We start from the raw sequence: 20,138 nt of genomic DNA, 5'->3' as shown, positions 1-20,138 counted from the left end.
GAAACATCCCCAGAGAATCCATACACTGAGGTGCCCAACACCTTCCTTAGAAACAGAGACTATGGCAATGGGACAAGGTGCTCCCACTCAGATGGGATGTGGTGCTCCCACCCAGACAGGTCATCTGTGTTTGGTATCTGGGAATGCAGTCCTGCCCTCCACTCCACAGATGAATCTGTTCCATCTTCCCACATCCCCTTCCTGGAGGAGAGTCCTAACAAACAAAGATCTGTCAAGGCCTTGGAAAGGGGTTGTACTGGCTGGTTTTGTGTATCAACTTGACACAAGCTGGAATTATCACAGAGAAAGGAGCCTCCCTTGAGGAAACACCTCCATGAGATCCAGCTGTAAGGCAATTTCTCAGTTAGTGATCAAGGGTGGGAGGGCCCATTGTGGGTGGGGCCATCCCTGGGCTGGTAGTCCTCAGTTCTATAAGAAAGCAAGCTGAGCAAGCCATGGGAAGCAAGCCAGTAAGCAGCAACCCTCCCTGGCCTCAGCTCCTGCCTCTGTGTGAGTTCCTGACTTCCTTTGGTGATCAACAGCAGTGTGGAAGTGTAAGCTGAATAAACCCTTTCCTTCCCAACTTGCTTCTTGGTCATGATGTTTTGTGCAGGAATAGAAACCCTGACTAAGACAGGAGTAGAGAAGCTTTGGCATTCTCCCTTCCCAGAAGAGGATGTGGCCTGTCACTCACTCTCCCCCTTTCCATCATTGCAATGGGTGGAGTCTCACCTCTGTTGTTTTTTCCACCTGGAATTTGAGAGCCAGATGGATCCTTCCCTTCGTCAGCCCTTCTTGCTGGGACATGGCTGTGGGGCCCCACCCAGAGCACCTGCACTGCTGGTAACACTGCTGTCACCTCATTCCCCAGACACAGCTTCCCCAGACTGCTGTACGTGTGTTGTCTCCAGCTCAGGTGCCTTGGGGTGCTGATGGTGGGAACACACAGGTAACTGTCTAGACGAGAGGAGACGGCTTGTTGCGGGCAAGCAAGCCAGGAAGCATCATTTCTCTTTGCTCACAACTGTAGGTGTCATGTGGCTAGCTTCTTCCTGCTTTGGATTTCCCAAACTGATGGACTGTAATCTCGGATTGTAAACTGAAATACCCCCATCCCCAACCCATTGCCTTTTCTTAAGGTATCTGTCAGAGCAACCACAATGAAATTAGGACTAGAACATCTACCCACACCTGAGCATAGCAGGAGAGCAGGCATCATCAGCCTGGAGCACAAGGCTCCTGAAAGGTGCGGTGGAGTGGGGTGTGGCCAAAGGACAGCTAGCCTTTGGTTACTGGTCAGCGCCTCTGTCAGTCCATCGTGGAGTCTCCATCACAGTGTTCAGTTGTCACATAGATCCTGGTCAGAGCAAGTAGCAGGCAGGTGGCTGGACTATGTTAGGAGTCTGGAAAGATGATACAGGGTCACTGGCTCACTTAAATTAGGTCTTGGGGTTCACCCAGAGGTTTGCCAGCGATGGAAAGAGAGTAGAACTTGCAGGAATGATGGGCTGTGCTGGTGCCTGGAGTATCAGGATGAAGACAGGGGAGAAGAGATGCCCCAGGGTCAGTACACACAGGACCCTGCCCCACAGAAGGCTCCAAAGGACACAGGATCAAGTCCCCAACATGCCTTGAAGATCTAGTAGATGGCTTCTTCTTCACCAATAGGGGCTGCTGGGTGGAGTGTGAATTCCTGAGACTGCCCTGTTGCCTATAGATGTGACTGCTCATTGCAGTAGTGCATGGAGTGGACTCCGGCTCAAGGTCTCCTCATTACCTAGGTGATGAATCAGCGTCCCCTGGCCGCACTAGATGGCCCAACTTTCTTTAAATTTTCTCTTAATGCATTTCTGAAAAGACACCTGTTGCTGTCTCTGCAACATTGAATCTGAGTGAAGGAAATTTAATTGTCCCTGGTGTGTGGTACCCTTGAGCAGACCCGGCTTGGGTCACCTGGATGGTCTCTGAGGGGGGAGGGAATGAGGCAGACACTATCACACCCACTTTCCCGAGCAGGCTCAGCTCAGCTGCACAGGGTGGCCAGCCTGACTCTGGTCCTTTGGGGACTGCCACACTCTGCTCTCTGAGGTATATCCACTGAGCTATCCTTTCTTCCAGACATTCTGCCACCTGGATGTGAGCTCCAAGGAGACCTCAGCCAGAGGAGGAGGAGGTCAGTGCACCTGCCAGAAACATTTCTGTGTGTTCAGCAAAAGCTAGGGCCAGGTGGGGAGGGTGCCCAGCATCAAGCACAGACTGTGCAGGGGACTTCCTGCTTCTCCCTCTCCTGCTGCTCAACCCTGTCGTAGCACCTCACAGCACCAGAACATACTGGGAAAAAAACCAAGAAGAACCTCAAATTCCTCAGCTCCATTCTTACTATGAACCATTGCATCCATTGCCTGACCTGGACATTCATCTCATATAAGTAATTCCCATATAATATTAGGAATAAGCTCAGGGGACAGATGTGTTCACCCCATGCCTTCAGCGTTGCGAGTTAAGCCATGGCCTCTGTGGAATGTAACGCAGTCACTAAGGTGGCTGAACACACCATGCTGTAGGGTGGTGTGATGACATTAAATTCAATGCTGATAGGACACATAGTGCTCGATACAGTGAGCTGTGTCACACACGTGTATCCGTGTGTGATCAGCAAAGCAGGTTTAGAAATGAGCTAAATGTTTACTGTGGTTACCCAGGCAGAGGTGCATGAGTGATTTTGCTGTTGTTCTGTCATCTTTATTGTAGTAGGGGAATTAAGGTAGTGGGGAACCAGGCAGAGTCTCCTCTCTGAGACCCTTTAAAAGTGCTGCTTACTAGCAGTATGTGCCTGGGTTATAGTTATGGGGCTGACTCTAAGGGCTTGCTGAGGTTGCACTCATAGGACTGAGCACTCTCCATAGCTCCTATACTAGATTCTGTTCTTAGCAGCCCTGAGACGGCAGGTGAGCTAATCAGCCTCTCTGAGCCAAAGACTCTTTTCAAAATGACAATGCTATCACCTGTACAGGGCCAGACACATCTCAGGGTGTCAATACATGAGAAGAAAGGTTCTTCTTGTGCAGAGGGGGGTGCTGTCTGTACCTTCACTGCTGCCCCTCCAGCCTGAACTGCTACCTGATTCTACAGCCTGTGGATCCTAGCTGGTTCCACGCTACTGCTGGTTTTCTTGCAGTCTGTCCTTCCTGGGTTCAGCCTTCTCACTTGTGGAAGAAGGGAATGCTTATGATTAATGGGCTGCTTGTTTTGTTTCTGGAGGCTGCATAGCGCCCCCTGCAGGGGATGCATACAAGATGTGGGGGCCAGCAGAGGGAACTACCAAGATCTGGTAGCTAGCAGGGAATTAGGGAGATAGGCAGTGGTCTGGGGTATGGCAAGACCTTGGTAATGTGATTATTAAGTGTAGTTCTCAGAGAACTCAAAGGCATCACGAGAGCCTCTGTCACAGGGATGGCAATCTGGGAGTGTTTGTGGATAGCAAGAGACTGGAAACAATATGATAGTTTAGGACGTGTCAGTTTTAAAGTTGGATGTGGCTTGAGGCCTGACTGAGGATTCTCTTTTCCAGCTCAGGAGGATCTGTTTAATTCTGAAACAGACAGTGTCCTTCAAAGCCTGTGGGGTGCGGAGTTCTGGTCCCTTCCAGGGGCTGAGTGGGCATTGCAGACAGCTCCACCGGGTTACCCAAAGGTAAGTTTACTACGGCTTCACCTCATTTCTGAAATATGGTTTTGACTAGAAGGAATACACTCTCAGATGTGCACACTTATGTACACACACACACACATACACACGGGGGGGGGGAGAGAGAGATATGCATGTATACATGCAAGCACTCATGCATGCACACATGCCGGCCCCAATAAAGTCCACCAGGTTAGAAGTAAAATGTAACCTAGTGTCTGTTATCTGTGTTTCAGTCTTTGTTTCTGCTGAAGCCTCAAGCAGTGTGTGATTTTTCTTGAGGGCTGGCCCTCATGTGTGGAGACCCAGGTCCTGGGCTGAGGCTCTGCTGGTGATCCCTGCCCCAGGAGACCTACCCTTGCTCTACCCAGCTGACATGGCCAGCACCTTCCTCACTGAGGGCTGGCTCAAAGATGACACAGTATGACCCCTGGTGCACACTCACTTCTGAGCCCCAAACCTACAGACTCCTCCAAGTCCTCTCCCATGGTTCCTAGAGTCCCACAGGCTATGGGATTCCTGTCCAGCATCCCACCCTCATAGCCACCCGTACCTCCCACAGACTGCAAGTGAGGGGTGGGACTCTGACACCCACCCCGTCAGACTGCACAGGGACCCCTGCCTCCTGCTGTCAGGGTCAGTCCCGTAAAGCCTCTTAGCCGTGGTCCTTTGCAGAGTATAGCCAACAAATATATTGTCATATTTTATCTACCTGTGTCTAGTTGCTTCTGCTATGAACTATCTGAACAAGTTATCACAGGCAACACTACACTGGCTCCAGACAAACTATTTAACTTATTAAATCCTGGGCCTGGCTGCTCTGAGTTCAACCCCCAGGCCCGTCCTTGTCAAGTCAGTGTGATGCGGGGCAAAGCCCTTCATCTGTTTTCGTGTTAGTCTCCTTCTGTATAAAATGGGAGTGGCACTGCCCGATGCTGTCATGAGAATGAAAGCTAGCGTGTCCCCAGCATCCTGTTTGCTATTCTCTCCAAATAATGAAAGAGCAGAGAAAGCAACTCTTCCTCGCTGCATCTCAGGGCAAGATTTGATCTTTCCCACCTTGTGACTTTGTGATTCGTGTGACTTTTCATAGGCCTCCACATTTATTTATGTTTTTATCTTAAGCATGGAGATGATATATTTGCATGTCAGGATTGTGGGTCTATTTGATGACCCCACGTCTATGAAGTATTTGTTTCCAGTGCAGGAGAGGTGCTTAAGTTCTGACTGTGCTCAGCGGGGCTTTTATCAGCTTTCTGACCGCTGATGACACAGTTACCTGTGCAGGTTCCATATCTAGAAATAAGAACATTTCCCCATTTCCCACCATCTCCTGGAAAAACTACCTCTAACTTGCCTGTCACTGTGCCTTCTGCAATCTGGAGGCATCACATGCAACAATGGCTTTCCCAGACAAGCAGCAGGGTGAGCAAGCCGTGTGGAGTGAGCACGGCTAGAGCACAGGGAGGAAAGCAAAGATTGGGAAAGGCGGAGGAGCTCCACGTTGGGTACCCATCCCCACAGAGACCTCATAGCAACATCATGCCTGCTTGCAGGCAGATGGCCCAGGCTCACCCAGGAACATTCAGGCTGTGGGCACTGACAGTGCCGTCCTGTGGCTGCTCCCCAACCCCATCCCTGGGAAACGGAGGGATGGCTCTAGTCTTCTGGTCAGGCTAGAAGGCAGACCCATGGCCACATCTGGGGGAGACCGGAGAGGCAGATGAGCGTTCTGTGGCTGTGCTGTTGTAGCTGGTCCTTCCTATGAGTTCTGGAAGGGAACCTGTTTCCAGAGGTGAGATGCTGATGTGGAGCATCTTATACCCAGGAGTGGCTGATGACGGGCTTCTAGACAGGGTAAGGGATGAAGTCACATGACCCGAGGAATGTGCAATCAGCAGCTTCCTAGCCACATACATTTACTTAAAATGTCTAGTGTCTTCAAAACTAGAGAGAGGATCCAGGACAGGGGATGTGGTACATATTTGGAGGTCTGTGGGGTCAGTGGCATGAGTGGCAGGAGCCATGGCCTTCCAGTGTGAAGGGTGTGTTCTCCTGTCATTGAGAACAAAAGCCTTTGCTTCCACTCTGCCACCAGCCCAACGCCTGTAGGTCAGCACTTGCTCAATGGCAGAGTATGACAGCCCAACTGCTCCCCACCTCCACTTCCTTGGCTGTGACTCGGTGACGATGGCCTCTTAAAACTGTCACGGGGAAGTGAGCGTGTGGTAAGACAGTTGATGCCAGCACAGAAAATGCTGGGTAAGCAATAGTTGTCATTGCTATATCTTCCTTGCATAAGAGCTGTGATCACAGAACTGTAATCAAGGGACACAGGCCTCTACTCTCTTCTCCAGCTGTCCCTATCTTCAGGCTCAGCCTGGATTCTGGGTAGTGCCCAGCAGTGGGGAAACAGAGTTTTCCCCATCGTGTCTAGGGGGCGGAGGCAGAATGTCCCACCCACTCTTCCTAGCCACCAGCTTCTTGCGGTTCTGCAACCTCTGGAGGATGCTGGTTTTCCACCACGCACTCGGAGTGTCTGCAGCAATTCCCAAGCCAATAAATCACTGCAGCAGGCGTGCAGTTGACAGGGCCACTCACTCTCTGGGGCCACTTCACAGCCTCCATAAATATTTGAAGCAGTGCCTTCAGAGAGCACTTTAAGAAATCGGGCTTGCTCTCAGCCCTCGACGAGTGGAGAGTGCTTTTGTCTTTGTCTTAAAAACGGCTGTGGTTATAGTTTAAGCTGGGAAGGTGTTAGTGTGCCTTGCAGACCAACTTCGGTAGGTACAAAGACAGTGATAGAACAATTGCCTGTGTGCGAATGTAGGGAAGGACTAGGCTACTGTGACAGCTGCACAGTCACTCTGCACAGGGTAAAACATGGCAGGCCACCCTGAGGTCCTTGGACCTCACGTTCCAGCCCCTGTTCCAGGCTCTTCCACAGGTGTCTTTCTCCCCTTAAAGGGAAGGTCAGAGGTCCCTGCCCTACTCTGGTCTCTCTTGGGAGGGAAGACAGGGACAATGACAAGAAACCGAGGCACATCTGTACATAACTAGGGCCTGTGGGCTTGGTCTTAGTGAGCTTTGGTTTTCAGTTTAAGAATTGACAGAGAATTTCCATTTGGCCTTTCCTTGCCTCCCTGCTATTCATATCTCATGAGACCAGCCACGACATGGACCTAGGATTCGGTGGGTTTGGTTTCCAGGAGAAATGGGAGCTGTGGCCACTTGTCATGGAACGAGAAACCAAGTCCGGGTTATATCCTAGAGAGGCCGCCAAGTGGGCCCATATCTCATTCAGTCATCTGGCTGCCGTGGTTGCTAGGTGACCAGTCTGCTGCTGTAGTGCTGGGAAAAGACATATGGGAGGCATTCTTCCTCTTGGCTGGGGGACCCCTGAGCACCCCATTGGAGCCTCCCTCCAGATAAGAGAACACTGTTGTAGGAGTATTTTACAGTTGTTTTGCTTACATTTAGCTGTTAGGCTGGGTGTGTGGTGTACAACTTTGATCCCAGCACTAGGAAGGCAGAGGCAGGCAGATATATTTATGAGTTCAAGGCCAGCCTGGTCTCCGTAATAGTTTCCAGGCCAGTTCAGGCTAGTAAAACCTCATCCCAAAAATAAATAAACAAACAAATAAATAAATAAATTTAGCAGCTAATGTGAGATCCCATTGGGCACACCAGCCATTGTGTGTCCCCTGTGGAGCTGGGTGAGCATGATGACTTGATGACCCCCTCTTCTGCTCTCCTGTCTCTTTGTCTTGGAAATGCATCCTTTACATCCTGAGTTGGGATATCAAGAATGTGATAGAGAGAGGATGTACAAGAGGCAGCTCATCCTGCGAGAGTGGTACCACCTCTGGTCTCCAAAGCGGCCCTGCAAGGCTAAGACAGAGGCATCATCCTGTCACCTCAGCTCCCTCTAGCCTCCGATCATCTTCCGAGCCCTGGTGAGAGGTGACACAGATAGGTCTCTCCAGAGTGATGCCCGCTGCTTGCCACCGTGATAGCATGCTAAATACAAAATGCTTGTGAACTGGAAACTGCTGTAAGCATTCCCTCTTAGGGTACACTCCAATAGAGGCTGCTTTGCATTCTGACTTCCAGGCACTGTTGCGACGGCTGCTGGCAGCTGCTGGCAGACTCTGGCCTTCTCCCAAGCCTGCAGAGCTCAGCCTCTTAGAAGGTACAAGGGGGGTCAATGCACCCTCCGTCAGCTATATATTGTCAAATGCAAGAGGGTCAGGCCAGGGTTGGCACCAAGGGTACTGAAGGCCAGGAAGGAGGCTAGCTTGCAGGAGTGGGGGCAGCTGCTCCTCTGCCTAGGCCTCTGGAGAGACCAGCAAACAGGCTAGTCCTGCAGCTGCAGCAGAAAATAATTTATCAGTCTGTTGTCAGCAAGCCACGTGGAGGACTTCCCCTGGAGCCTAGCCAAAGCCTGTGTGCCCCTCCCCCCTAGCCATGAGGCAGGTCCTTGGGGAAGCCTGGCTTTGCCTGTGTTGAATGTGGTTCCTCTCCCTGTGGCCTCATTCATCTGGGTGTCCTCAGTCACCTGCCAGCTCCTGCCCTGGGGCTTCCAGGCAGACAATGTGCAGCCTCTGACCTAGGGCATCAGCAGATGGGACTGTGGGGTAGGAAGCTGTCTGTGAGGATACTGCAGGAGACTCCTGGACAAAGCGTGCACTGTGCTACATCTCCCTGGGGGTGCTGCCAGGAAGGGGAGATGCCAAAGTGGGACAGGCATAGGAGCAGAGTCCCTTCCCTACCTCTCCAGGGTGAGCTGTTCCCAAGCCCAGAGAGAACATGGGATGCTATAGCCCTGCACTGTCACCCAGATGTGGGACACACAGACTAGCCCTGCTCAGGGGTACAACAGAAGAGGGAGGCTAGCCGTCAACCTTAAATGGCCATCGGACTCTAAGGATGATGGTTTCTCTGGGATTAGCTGAGCGCTGTGTGGGTTCATGTACATCCAAGGGGGCTGAGGTGAAAGTCTGTAAAGGCAAAGTGAAGGGAGCATGGTAGCAGATACAGGGATGTCATCACCGGGACCCATACCTAGCCTGCGCTGTACAAAATGGGCAGGTGTGAACGTACGGAGCTGTGATGGCCTGGGCTCACGGCTGCACCTCCAGTAGGTTTTGCCATAGCTCTTGGTACTAAGTGTGTGTATATGGCAAAACACCCTCCCTCATCACCTTTGTCATGACAGAAGTGACTCCATTTCTTCTGGCAGCTTTCACATAAGAAGCAAGTGTTTGCTTCTCAGTTCCAGTAATAGCTGTCTTGCTTCCACCTGCTGGGTTCACAGTTAGGAGGAAAGAACCACAGGGGATGCTGGGAAGTGGTAAGACAGCCCCTGGTGACAGCCGATAAAGCCTTGAGGAGTGCAGGGGCGGGGGCGGGGGCGGGGTGGGGGGGGGTGGGGGGACCGACTTTGCTGAGCCCTGAAGGTTGCCGGTTAGTAGACGAGGTGGGACTTTGAGTGTCAGGTCCATGTAGCACTGTGTTCAGTTCCTGTTTCTTTAGGAGACAGGAAGCCTGGTATAAAATCACAGGAAGCACGGAGCTGGGCATACGAACACACACACACACACACACAAACAAAAACAAAAAACAAAACAAAACAAAACAGGTGGAGTGCATGCCCTGAGGACACAGCGACATGCTCACTCTAATCTGAGCTGGCCAGATGTAGCTTTCAACCAAAGCCCTTGGAGGTCTGGATTCTGCCTGGCAAAACACCTCCATGGTGACATCGTCTTCCATTGTCTTTGCTGACACAGCCTGGTGACACGCTTTGTGATGTCACCTCCAGAATGCTGCCCTGCCCTGCAGCATTTGTAATTCGGTGCCATCCTCACACACTTTCTCTGCCCAAGCCACGAGGCAGGTGGCTTAGGAGCTGAGCACACCTGCCTTCCACAGCACGCACTGGTCTGGCTCTGACCCTCCTATTTCTCCAGGGTCTCAGTGTTCTGGCCTGTGGGATGGGGTGTCTGGCTCCCAGTGTGACTAGAGCGGTGAGCCACCCTTTGTCCCAGGAGGCCCCCAGCATGGAACAGCTACAGTGTCACTGCCACTATGTGACTTTGACAGTGTGGTTTTTGTAATCCAGGCACACGAAACTCTATAGAGTGTGGTGATGGAGAGGTGAATAGGACTCAGGCACACAGGGGACGCTGGCAGAAGAGGTTAGGCTAAAGTGCATGTGCTGCTCTGGGATCTGGGTGGCAGTTTATATGTATCCCCTAGGACAGAGTTGGTCATACTCTTAGACTTTGTGGCCCCTGAGTGCCATATTCATGCCATGGTTGAAATGTATGGTCAGTGTGCTAAGGGGCATGGGCATCGCCACACACAAACACATGGACACACACATATACACACATAGGCACACATAGATACAGACACACACACACACAAACATATACACAGATAACACGCACAGACACACATAAATACAGATACACATACACACAGTCATACATACATAGACATACACACACATACACACATATACAGACACACACATACATACACACACATACACACACATACAGACATATACAGACAGATACACAGATACACGTAGACATACAGGCACACACAGAGACACACACAGACATACACACAAACATACACAGACCCACACATACACCCACACAGACACACACAGACTCACACACAGAAACTCATGGACAGACACACAGACACACATAGACACACACAGAAACACATGGACATACGCACAGACACACACACACACACAGATACACAGACACACATAGACATATACACAGATACACACAGACACACACAGACATACACAGACTCAGACACACATAGACATATGCACAGACACACACACAGACACACAGACACACAGAGACACACATAGACACACACACAGACACACATAGACATACACATAGATACACAGACATACACAGACATAGACACACATAGACATGTACAGACACAGACAGACACAACAGACATACACACACAGACACACAGACAGATACATACACACACACACACACACACACACATGGCTCAACAGAGAGAGGCCTCTATGGAATCCTCTAGAGTCATGATGGTCAACTCGACTGCAGGTGCTCTTCTTGGCAGTGGTGAGAACGCGATGGGAGAACGCGATGGAATGTGGCTGTGACGGAAGAGGACAATATGAGGGGGGCATCCCGGCTCCAGATTATCCCTCTCCCTGCCCCGTGAGCTGAGGGTAGGGCAGGGCCTGGGGTGGCAAGAGACCCAAGTTCTGAGTGCTAGAGCCTGCAGGGAGGGAAACCGAGGAGGGAAAACTGGCTTCCCAGCGAGGCCTGGTTGTGACCTCAGCGCTTTGTGGGCGGAGGCAGGGAGAGCTCTAAAGTCTGAAGTCACGCAGTAAGATCCTCTGTCACCGGGAGGATGGATGGGAGGAGGGAAGGAAGTTTAACCTCATTTCAGAAAACATTTTAGGACAAAAATGTCAAATATTTACAGAAGCAGACAGAAAAATAAGAGGTTGCAGCGTGTTCATCATTCAGCGTCAACAAAGATCGGCTTGGGAGCAGGCTCCTTTGTCCTGCTCTGTCCGTGCCCCGCCCCTCCCCTCCTTCCCACCCACATTACTGGGAGGTGGGGCTAGATATTCCTCATTCAGTTCACAAACATTTCAAACACTGTTCTATCATCATGCCTCCAATAAGTGATAACTTTAATTTTATCAAACATACAATCTGTTCAGTTTTCTGTTTTACAAATTACATTGGTAATTTTTTTCCTGGTTTATTTGAAACTGTCTAAGCTCTCATTATAACTGATTGGCATGCCTTTTTTTGAGGACGATCTATGCAAGAACAAAACTCACCCCATTATTAGTATGAGTGTGGTCACTTGATGTGGGACTATCACCTCTGTCTCTCTCCAAAACATTTCCAACCTTCCTAAACTGAGGCTCCATCCCTAGAAACGTGAACCATCACCTGCCCCGGTAATCACCAGACTTTATTATATCTTAAAGAAAATAACAATGACTAGGCCCCTCATATGGGGAGAACCCATGGGATTTGTCCCTTTGTGCCTAGCTTTGTTAGATTTTCTACAATGTCATGAAGGTACATGGATACAATAGCACGTCATAGTTTCCTTCCTTTTAAAGGCTGAATATACTTCGACTGCATAGATAGACTTTCACAGTTTGACCCCTCCGCACCAGGAGGGCAGCCCTCTCTGAGCCACTTTCTTCCTCTCCAAGGTGAAGGCATCAGATCTGACTTAGCCCGCAGGCCCCTCCTGTGTCAGTGTGCTCCCTGACCTCTGTCCACTGAGCATGCTCCATGAGGGTAACTGAATCTTCAGATGCTCCAGGCCCGCATTCATGAAGCGCATTTGACACGTGCAATGTGGGATTTCCTCTCTCCACCTGGGAGCTGGAGCTTGGCCCCAGCTCATCCAACGCAGCAGAAGACGGGAGAGGTAGTGAGTCCGGTGAGATTTTGCCTCAGCTGGAACCTGGGTACCAGCGGTTCACTTAGTGTCCCTAGGGAACTTGTGTCAAACCGAGGCCTGAATAGTCCTGAAGGATGATGGATGAGGAGGTCATGGCCTTGCGGGCTTGTGTAATTAAACTGATGCTGCCAAGGAACACCGGCTAACACACGGACTCTGACTTTCCTTTGCCGTGGGGGCGGGGAGTTCTTAGAACCCCAGGGTCTACTGATTGATGGGAAGGCTGTATAGAGAGGCCCACCCTCCCCTAGCAGGGTCAAGAAAAGGAGCTAGGGGGTCTTTATCAATATTCACTTTAGAAACCTAAGGGCAACCTGGGCATGCATATCAGTGGGTAGAGTGATTATCAAGCCTTCAGGGGCTGTGGGTTTGATTCTCCGTGGAATAAACTGGGCATGGTAACTCATGGTACCTAGCACTTGGGAAGTAGAGGCAGGAGGATCAGAAGATCAGGGTAACCCTTGACAACATAATGGGACTGAGATCAAGATGGAATATATTGACCTATGTCCTGGGGCTGGGGGATTTGAGTATGGGCTGGACTGTTGATGGCACTGGTCTTGGGAGGAATGAAGTATAATATTGACAGTGTTTTAAGCTGTCAGAAGATTTCTGAACATTGCCCGGAGACCATGGCCTCCTACGCAGTGCCTAACCACCCCCAGTACCAGAGACAGACGTAAGCATACTTTAAGTCGCATCCTTTCTGCTTATCAAATAGAATGTGCGTATTTAGGAAATGCAAACAAAGAAAGTAGCAAACAAAACCACCAGGAATTTCATCACTGAGAGATTGAGAATTTTCTCCTAGCCAGCTGGGCCTTTCCAGTCATTGATAGTGAACTCCCACAGTGATAGTGAACTAACAGTATCTTCAACATTGTGTGCTTCACCAGCGTATCATTTTGGAGGGGCAGGAAGGCACATGGGTAAAGATGGCAGGCAAGCCACTTCATAGATGCTCTTGATCCTTCTGTGCCTCCATTTCCCCATCAGCACCTGTCATGAACATCAGTAGATGTGTTCCTGTATAAAGGCTTGGAACAGGGTGTGGCACTGTGATGAACTGTCCCTCACAGACTCAAGTGTGGAGCACTTGTCCCTGCCTAGCTGGTAGCACTGTCTTGGGAGGTGGCAGAAGCTGTGGGAGGTAAGGCCTGGTTGCAGGAAACAGGTCACCAGCGGCGGTGTGCCCTGTAAAGGTGTCTTCCTGCTCTCTTCCTGTTTCCTTCTCTATGTGCCCTGTGTGCCGCTGGGGGGGGGGAGGGGGATGCACCCTGCTGTGGTGGGGGGGGGACGCTCCCTGCTGTGGTGTCAAGTTTCACCTCAGGACCACAGCAGTGGAGCCAGATTGTCAGGGTCCATGGTCTGCAGAAGAATGATACCTTGGACTTAAAAAGTATGCAAAAGCAAAGAGTGTTTTATTCTGCACAAGTCCAGCATACTGGGGCCTAACATCTTCCAAGTTACTTCCAGTAAACTCCAAGTCCCAATTTAAAACACATTAGTGGGATTCAGGGGAGGGGTAGGTGACCTCTATCCTTATCTGTTGGCTCTCTCTCTAGGGACATTCTGGAACCATTGCTGGGGCATGGGGGGCTGGAAACTGTTGCTGAGGAAGTCTGGAAACTGCTGCTGACCTATTGTCCTTGCCTCAGGCCGGGTGGTGGGGCCTGCACTTGCCTGGACTTGCCCAGTTCTTGGAACAGAGATTTAGGCTTAGTCTCCTAAACTGCCAATTTGAAGCCTGTCAAGGTGTCAGCCTAGTCTGTCTCAAGATGACCATGGGATGAGACCTCAGAAATTGTAAGCAGGGGCAATCTTTGTTCCTTCAAGCTGTTTCTCTCAGGAATTAGTCATAGCCATGAGTAGCACATGAGTACAGGCATGCACATTCTTTTCACCAATGTGATGTCTAATGTGGATATCATCTTCACTGGAATAAATTATATATATATATATATGTATATATATATATATGTATATATATGTATATATATATACATATATATATCCCTACTATGTGCTGATCACCTTCCAAGGTTTCATACATGTTACCAGTTCAATTTCTAAATGACACCCACAAAATCAGTTTCACTGATACTTAAAGTGATGGAATGCTTGGAATGGAAGAGATACCTTGCCAGTTATGTAGCAGGCGTCAGATCCAGAATTCCAGTCTTTCAATCCAATTGAACTCCCATATCCCTGGCCTGCTCCTGGACCACTCCGCTCCTAGTCTAGGCTCTGATAAAGTCAGATTGATACCCAGGTGCCACTGTCACTGTTCCTGGTGCGGATTATTGCTTCCTGCTGTAGTTTAGGTATGCAGAAGAATGCCTTTGTGATCTATGTGTGACTCAAACCCTCTCACTCAGGGATTTCAAATCAGCTGCGGTCTCTCCTTGAAGTTTATGATACTGCCCGGGTGGGGTGTTCCCTGAGAACCACTCCTTTCCCCAGGAGACACAAGTAGTCTGAAAGCTGCTTTTTTTCTGTGGGAACAGCTGTCAGGTGTAACCCGTCCCGCGGGTCAGTTATTCCAGGGTTCCGAAGGGGTGCTACCTGTGGGTCAAAAGGGGGGGAGAGAGACGGAGGCCAAGCACCAAGAAAGACAGAGTCAATCTGGGTTTTGTCAAAGCCTCGTTTATTGTTCTGGGGTACCCAGGTTTTAAGGTTTCCAGGAGGGGAGTACCCCAAGGTAAGGACAAAGAGGGGCAGAGGTATTCCTGGCATTTACGACAGGAGATGAGAAGGTCATCTGATGAAGATACCCGGAGTCAGCGATGTTGACGCAGGCAGGATCATTCTGCAGTAATCTCGAGACAATGGCTAAACAAATACCCATTGGAGAGGCTCTTGTTTGCTTTTCTCAGGGCTTTAGCCCTGTCAACCAAAGTGAGGGTCTCTCTAATGGCTTCCCACATCTCCTCCTTTTATTCCTTATTTTAGAAGTGGAAAGGTTCGGGGAAAATACTGGGCAAGGGGGCCAGACCGATAATGTGTAGCCGTTTCTGTCTTAGGATCGACCTCTCTAATCCCGCAGCCTTACCCGTCGTTGGATTACCTTGTCATCCTCAAGGCTCCATGTCTTAGGTTGGTCAGGGGATGGAGGAAGTTGCCCGTCTTTAAAACGGCTACCTTGGGTCAGCTCCCCCTTCAGCTAAGCCCAGGGATGAATGGGTGGGAGCCAGGCAGAGCCTCATCAAAGGAGCTTATTGAAATCGAGCCTCTCCGGGGCAGGTATTGCAGTTGTTTCTGCTGAGCTGTCTTGTTTACAGGGTCCTACCGCTTCTGCTGCATCCAAACGATGATACTGTACCGAGATATAATTCTTGGGTAGGGTGGAGTCTATTTGTGATTTAACAAAGCGGGTTAATCGTTAAAAAGCCCAGGGACCAAAGGAGATTAACAGTAATAACCCTATGAAGGGTCCTAGGATAGAAGGTAGTAGGGTGGAAAGCCACGGGGATGTGGAGAACCAATTTTTATACCAAGACTCCTGTTGTTCTCGTTCTTTATTGCGTTTCTCCAAACTCTCTTTCACTCTCCTCAGGCTATCATCTACCAGGCCTGTCTTGTCTACATAAACACAGCATTCTTCCCTTAGGGCTGCACAGAGACCTCCCTCCTTTAGGAGAAGCAGATCGAGGCCTCTCCTGTTCTGTAATACTACTTCGGATAAGGAGGCAACAGAGTCTTTTAAATTAGCTAAACCATCTCTGAGTTCGGCCAGGTCCTTATCAATGGCAGCACTAAGTAAATAGTATTGTTGTCTATTCTGTTGAGAGGTGACAAGGGAGGCGACGCCTGTGCCTGTCCCAGCTGCCCCTAGCCCTAGAATGACGGCAAGGGTGATAGCCGATATAGGTTCTCTCTTGGCTCTACGGGGTGTCTCACTCCCCCGTTCCCAAAAATTCAAAAGATCTTCTGGTTCATGAATGCTAAATTTGGGTACTAATTGTATCAACACACAATAGTCTCTTTACTTATAAACTGAGAGGTAACCAGAAAGGTAGTCAAGCCAGTGGAACAGGCCAGATGAGTTTAATTTGGGGCTAATAGGTAATCAGAATGTTCGTCAATGGTAACTGTGTGGTTGCAGATTTCTAACAATTGCCGAGGTGGAATCATGCTCTTTCCTATTATACAGCTTCCAACCCCCGAAACTTCGGTAAGAGTAATCTCTAGAGGGGTGCCAATGAGCTCCTTTGAGTCGTTGGTATAGGTAAAATTTCCAAAGAGGGCGATACCCTCATAAAATGGGGGGGCAGCTGAAAAACACATCCAGCATTCTGTATATCTGGTCGAGTTAAGCTCTTGTTCCTTGAGAAGCAGAGCAGAGGCAGAAGCATTGAGGAGGGAAAGCATCAGCTTGGAAGAGGGCATAGGGCCCGGGGGTATGGTGGGCTGAAACAAGGTAATTGACTGGGCCTTTCCTGGGGCTCGTGTGGCTGAGAAACTCTTAGGCTTTGAGGCTTCCTTAGGTGGCGGAGGGGCCAGATCATGTAATTGAGGGTTAGGTCCTATGGAAGCTCGATGTATATTGGGGATATTCTTTGTTAGTTTTATTGTGAAAGTCAATCCAGTATCTTCCCCACTCTTATAAAGGCGCAATCCCCATTCGGCCCCACGGGAATGTAGCCAATCGTAATTTTTCCCAGGGGCTGTGAAGGATATTACAATGGTATTGCACCAGTTTTGACATTTCTTGTTGAAAGGCTTAGGGCCAGAATCTAACTCTCCCGGAGGAGGGTTTTTCCTTTTTACTGTAATAAGGTCCCAAGAGGAGGAGGGCTTCCAATAAGTATCGCCTGTGGTCTCACAGCCCCAGGTTGCACAAAAATAAGACTCATCATAGCCACATTTATCGCCCAGAGAACGATCTCTATGAGTAGCCCCAGGGCATACATAAATAGAGGCATATTGTAGCCATGAGCGGGTAACTGCATTGAGGCATGCAGGATTTTGGCCCCGGGTTCTATCATCTGTATTTGGTGGTGCAGCCTGTGGTAAGTAGTGGCTGGGCACCCCCCAATCAGGGTGGGCTCCGAGGGCCAATTTGCAAAGGTCTACCTCTAATGGAATCCAGGGTATTTGGGCTGTAACCTTGGAGGTAGAGTTAGCAATGTCCCCAGCCTGATTTATGATGAGCCATGTGTAATTAAAGACTCGATAGGGGCTCAATTGGGGGCTCACCCTTCCGAGGGTCATCGTTAATAGGAGAAGAGGTCCTGTGGTCCAGGAGTTAATCATTGTTCTGAAAGAGAAAACATTGTCTTTCTCAGGCGCCACCCTGGAATTTGTTATAAGGCTTTATCAATCTTTCAGGGAGCCACCTGGCTCCTCCTTCTTTCTTTCTTAAGTTGAGGGGTGGCTATGGAAAGAGGGTCGGTGGAGAGCCTGTTTTAGGCTATGTGGTTTTGCCCCCACGTCCAGCACCGCAGTAACTAGGCCTTTTTAGATCCTAGTAGGGCAGGGCCTCTGCCTTAGGCTATGTAAGTTGCACCCACTCCTGGCATCACATCCCACTCCAATGGCTTAATCAGGCCCTTGGTGGGTGTGACGGGCATCCAGGTAGCGGACTCACAATAATCCCGTCATGGAGTCACCCTGCAGCCAAGAGGCGGTGTGCATCTGGCTCGTGGCACCACAATATTTCCCGTCATTGGCTACTCCACAGCTTATGGCCCTCAGCCACTATTAGGAGCTGGAGGTCACCCTCTCTGGCATTGACGTTTCTACTGCTTAGGAACCAAGAAAGCTCTTTGCCTGCAGCAAGGGTAGAGAACTGAAGGCCGATGGTTGCTACCTCCACGTCTGTCAAGGCAGAATCAATCTGTGATTTAACAAAACTGGTTAATCTGTTAAAGGCCCAGGGGCCAAATGACAAAAGAAACAAAAGACCCAGGAGGGGCCCCAAAAGGCTGGAGAGCAAGGTGGAAAGTCAGGGAGAAGTCTCAGCATCAGCATACTCTGGCAGCCAGCGTGTTCCTTCAGCATCCTGTAGAAAGAACACAAACATACCTCTTCTCTACACTTAGAGTTCCCTGGCATTAAAATTTAAAAATTTTTATGGTATATAGAGATGTTATTCTCCCCTCTTTTATTATAAAAATATTGCAAGTTCTATGGGCTTGTTCTATAATATCTTGTCTTTGCGAATTATGAAGAATCTCAGTAATATGACCAATATCAAATTGTTAATAAGACATCTCAAATGACTGATTATAATAATCAGTTATAATATTTGTCTTAATCTGATTTGGAACATTTAGTATTAAAAATAACATATGTAATGACTAATTTTATTTTTTATTTTGTTTCTTATGTTAAAACAGTTATAACTAGGAAGCTTGAAAAGCTGTCAATAGTCATATGTATATTTTTGATTAATTTTTTAAATTGTATTTGTACAAACAATTGTAAAAGTTAAGAATTAGTATCATTAAAAGGAAACAACTTTAAGCAATTGCAAGCCATGAACTATATATGTATATTATTAATATAAAAATCAAAAGTTTGATTTTTAACATTTTAAAACAAATAGATACAGCACCCAATTCAATTATCTGTGCTGAAGCAAGAGGACACTCAAAAGAATAAACATGTGATCTAATTATATGAGATTTATTCCCATAGTAGATGCATTTTTATAGGATGCATGTATAAATCTATAACAATATAAAAACATGTATTGAGGCAAATTTTTAACAATTTATCTTTTAGATAACAATTATTAATTTTGTCAAAAAGGCTTGTCACGTAATAGATTAACAATTAATAATAATCAATTTAATTGCTGTTTAAAATAAGGAACAAATATTTTATCATGCTCTTAAAACAGTCTTTTAAAATTATTTTTATGATTTTATTTTGTAACATTTTATTATTATATCAAATCTTTATTGGAGGATGTCAAAATCGTATTTGGAGAGATTTTACATTAATGTTCTCTTTGTTAAGGAATGGAAGTGAGCATAAACTGTTGACAAATACTTATGGTAGCTTTCTCCAAGTTATGTCTCTCAGTATTTATTTTGTATCTATCTTGAGAATATCAGAGGCTTAAATGACAAACTTAAAGCAGTGTCTTAGGCAAAATATTTATCTTAACACCTTTTGAAAATCATTTTCTTAAAAACTTTAAAAGCCCATTGTTAAGAGCAAGCCATTTCTTGAGGAATAACTTTCTAATGAAATTCTTTTATAGATCTAAGTTTGAACTTTATTTTGAACCACATCTGTATGAATCTGTTAAAAATGTTCTTTTGGCCAGAAACTCTCTAAGTGAGGCCTGCAAGACAAAACTGCATCTCTCAAGCCTCTGCAGCTTTGAACAGCTTTGAGGAAGCTCTGAGCTTAGTATTAACTCAAATGTAAAACTCCTGATTTGAGTTTGTTATCTCTTAAGCCAGACCTACACCCACCGGTCCTGTAAAGAGTAACCAGACCCCATTGTATGGAGGTCAAATAACAAAAGAAACCTGTAATATCAAAGCATAACTACAGTTTGTTGAAAGCAAAACCCAGTTTTAAACAATCTTTTCTCCTTAAAATTAATGGTAAACACATTTTTACATTGTAAAGTTTGTCCATCATCTTGGGTTTGAATGTAAGACTTTGTAACTTATTGAAGAGACATTATTTTAAATCGTATTTCTTATAAATCCAAACTCCAGGCCAAGATTCACACAAAATACCATGTCAATTTAAAAGCATCTTAGAGGCCTGTATTTCCTGGGATGCGTCATGCCACATGTAGCTAGTTAAGATGACTCTGACACTGAATCACCAGTTTTAAACTAACCTTTTCTTAAAAACACTATACCTTTTAAATTATAACCAATTAATTTATAACTCTATAGTCAAGATATGTAAAACATTTATACCTTTAAGACCAACTGAAGCAACCATACAAATCTCATAAA

The 20,138-nt window shown here is 47.8% G+C and overlaps 1 protein-coding gene across 1 annotated transcript in view; it reads left to right on the top strand.

Annotated features, from left to right (window-relative positions):
- The window catches only part of C11H4orf50 (chromosome 11 C4orf50 homolog), an 87,207-nt gene that overhangs the window by 35,151 nt on the left and 31,918 nt on the right, over nucleotides 1-20,138 (top strand). Inside the window, exons 10-11 of the mRNA XM_052199788.1 lie at nucleotides 2,119-2,173; nucleotides 3,572-3,693. Of these exons, the coding sequence (XP_052055748.1) occupies nucleotides 2,119-2,173; nucleotides 3,572-3,693 (177 nt within the window). The remainder of the gene's footprint in view (nucleotides 1-2,118; nucleotides 2,174-3,571; nucleotides 3,694-20,138) is intronic.

Source organism: Apodemus sylvaticus, chromosome 11 (genome assembly GCF_947179515.1).
Source record: "Apodemus sylvaticus chromosome 11, mApoSyl1.1, whole genome shotgun sequence".
NCBI lineage: Eukaryota > Metazoa > Chordata > Mammalia > Rodentia > Muridae > Apodemus > Apodemus sylvaticus.
This window is presented reverse-complemented; position numbering and strand designations above follow the sequence as displayed.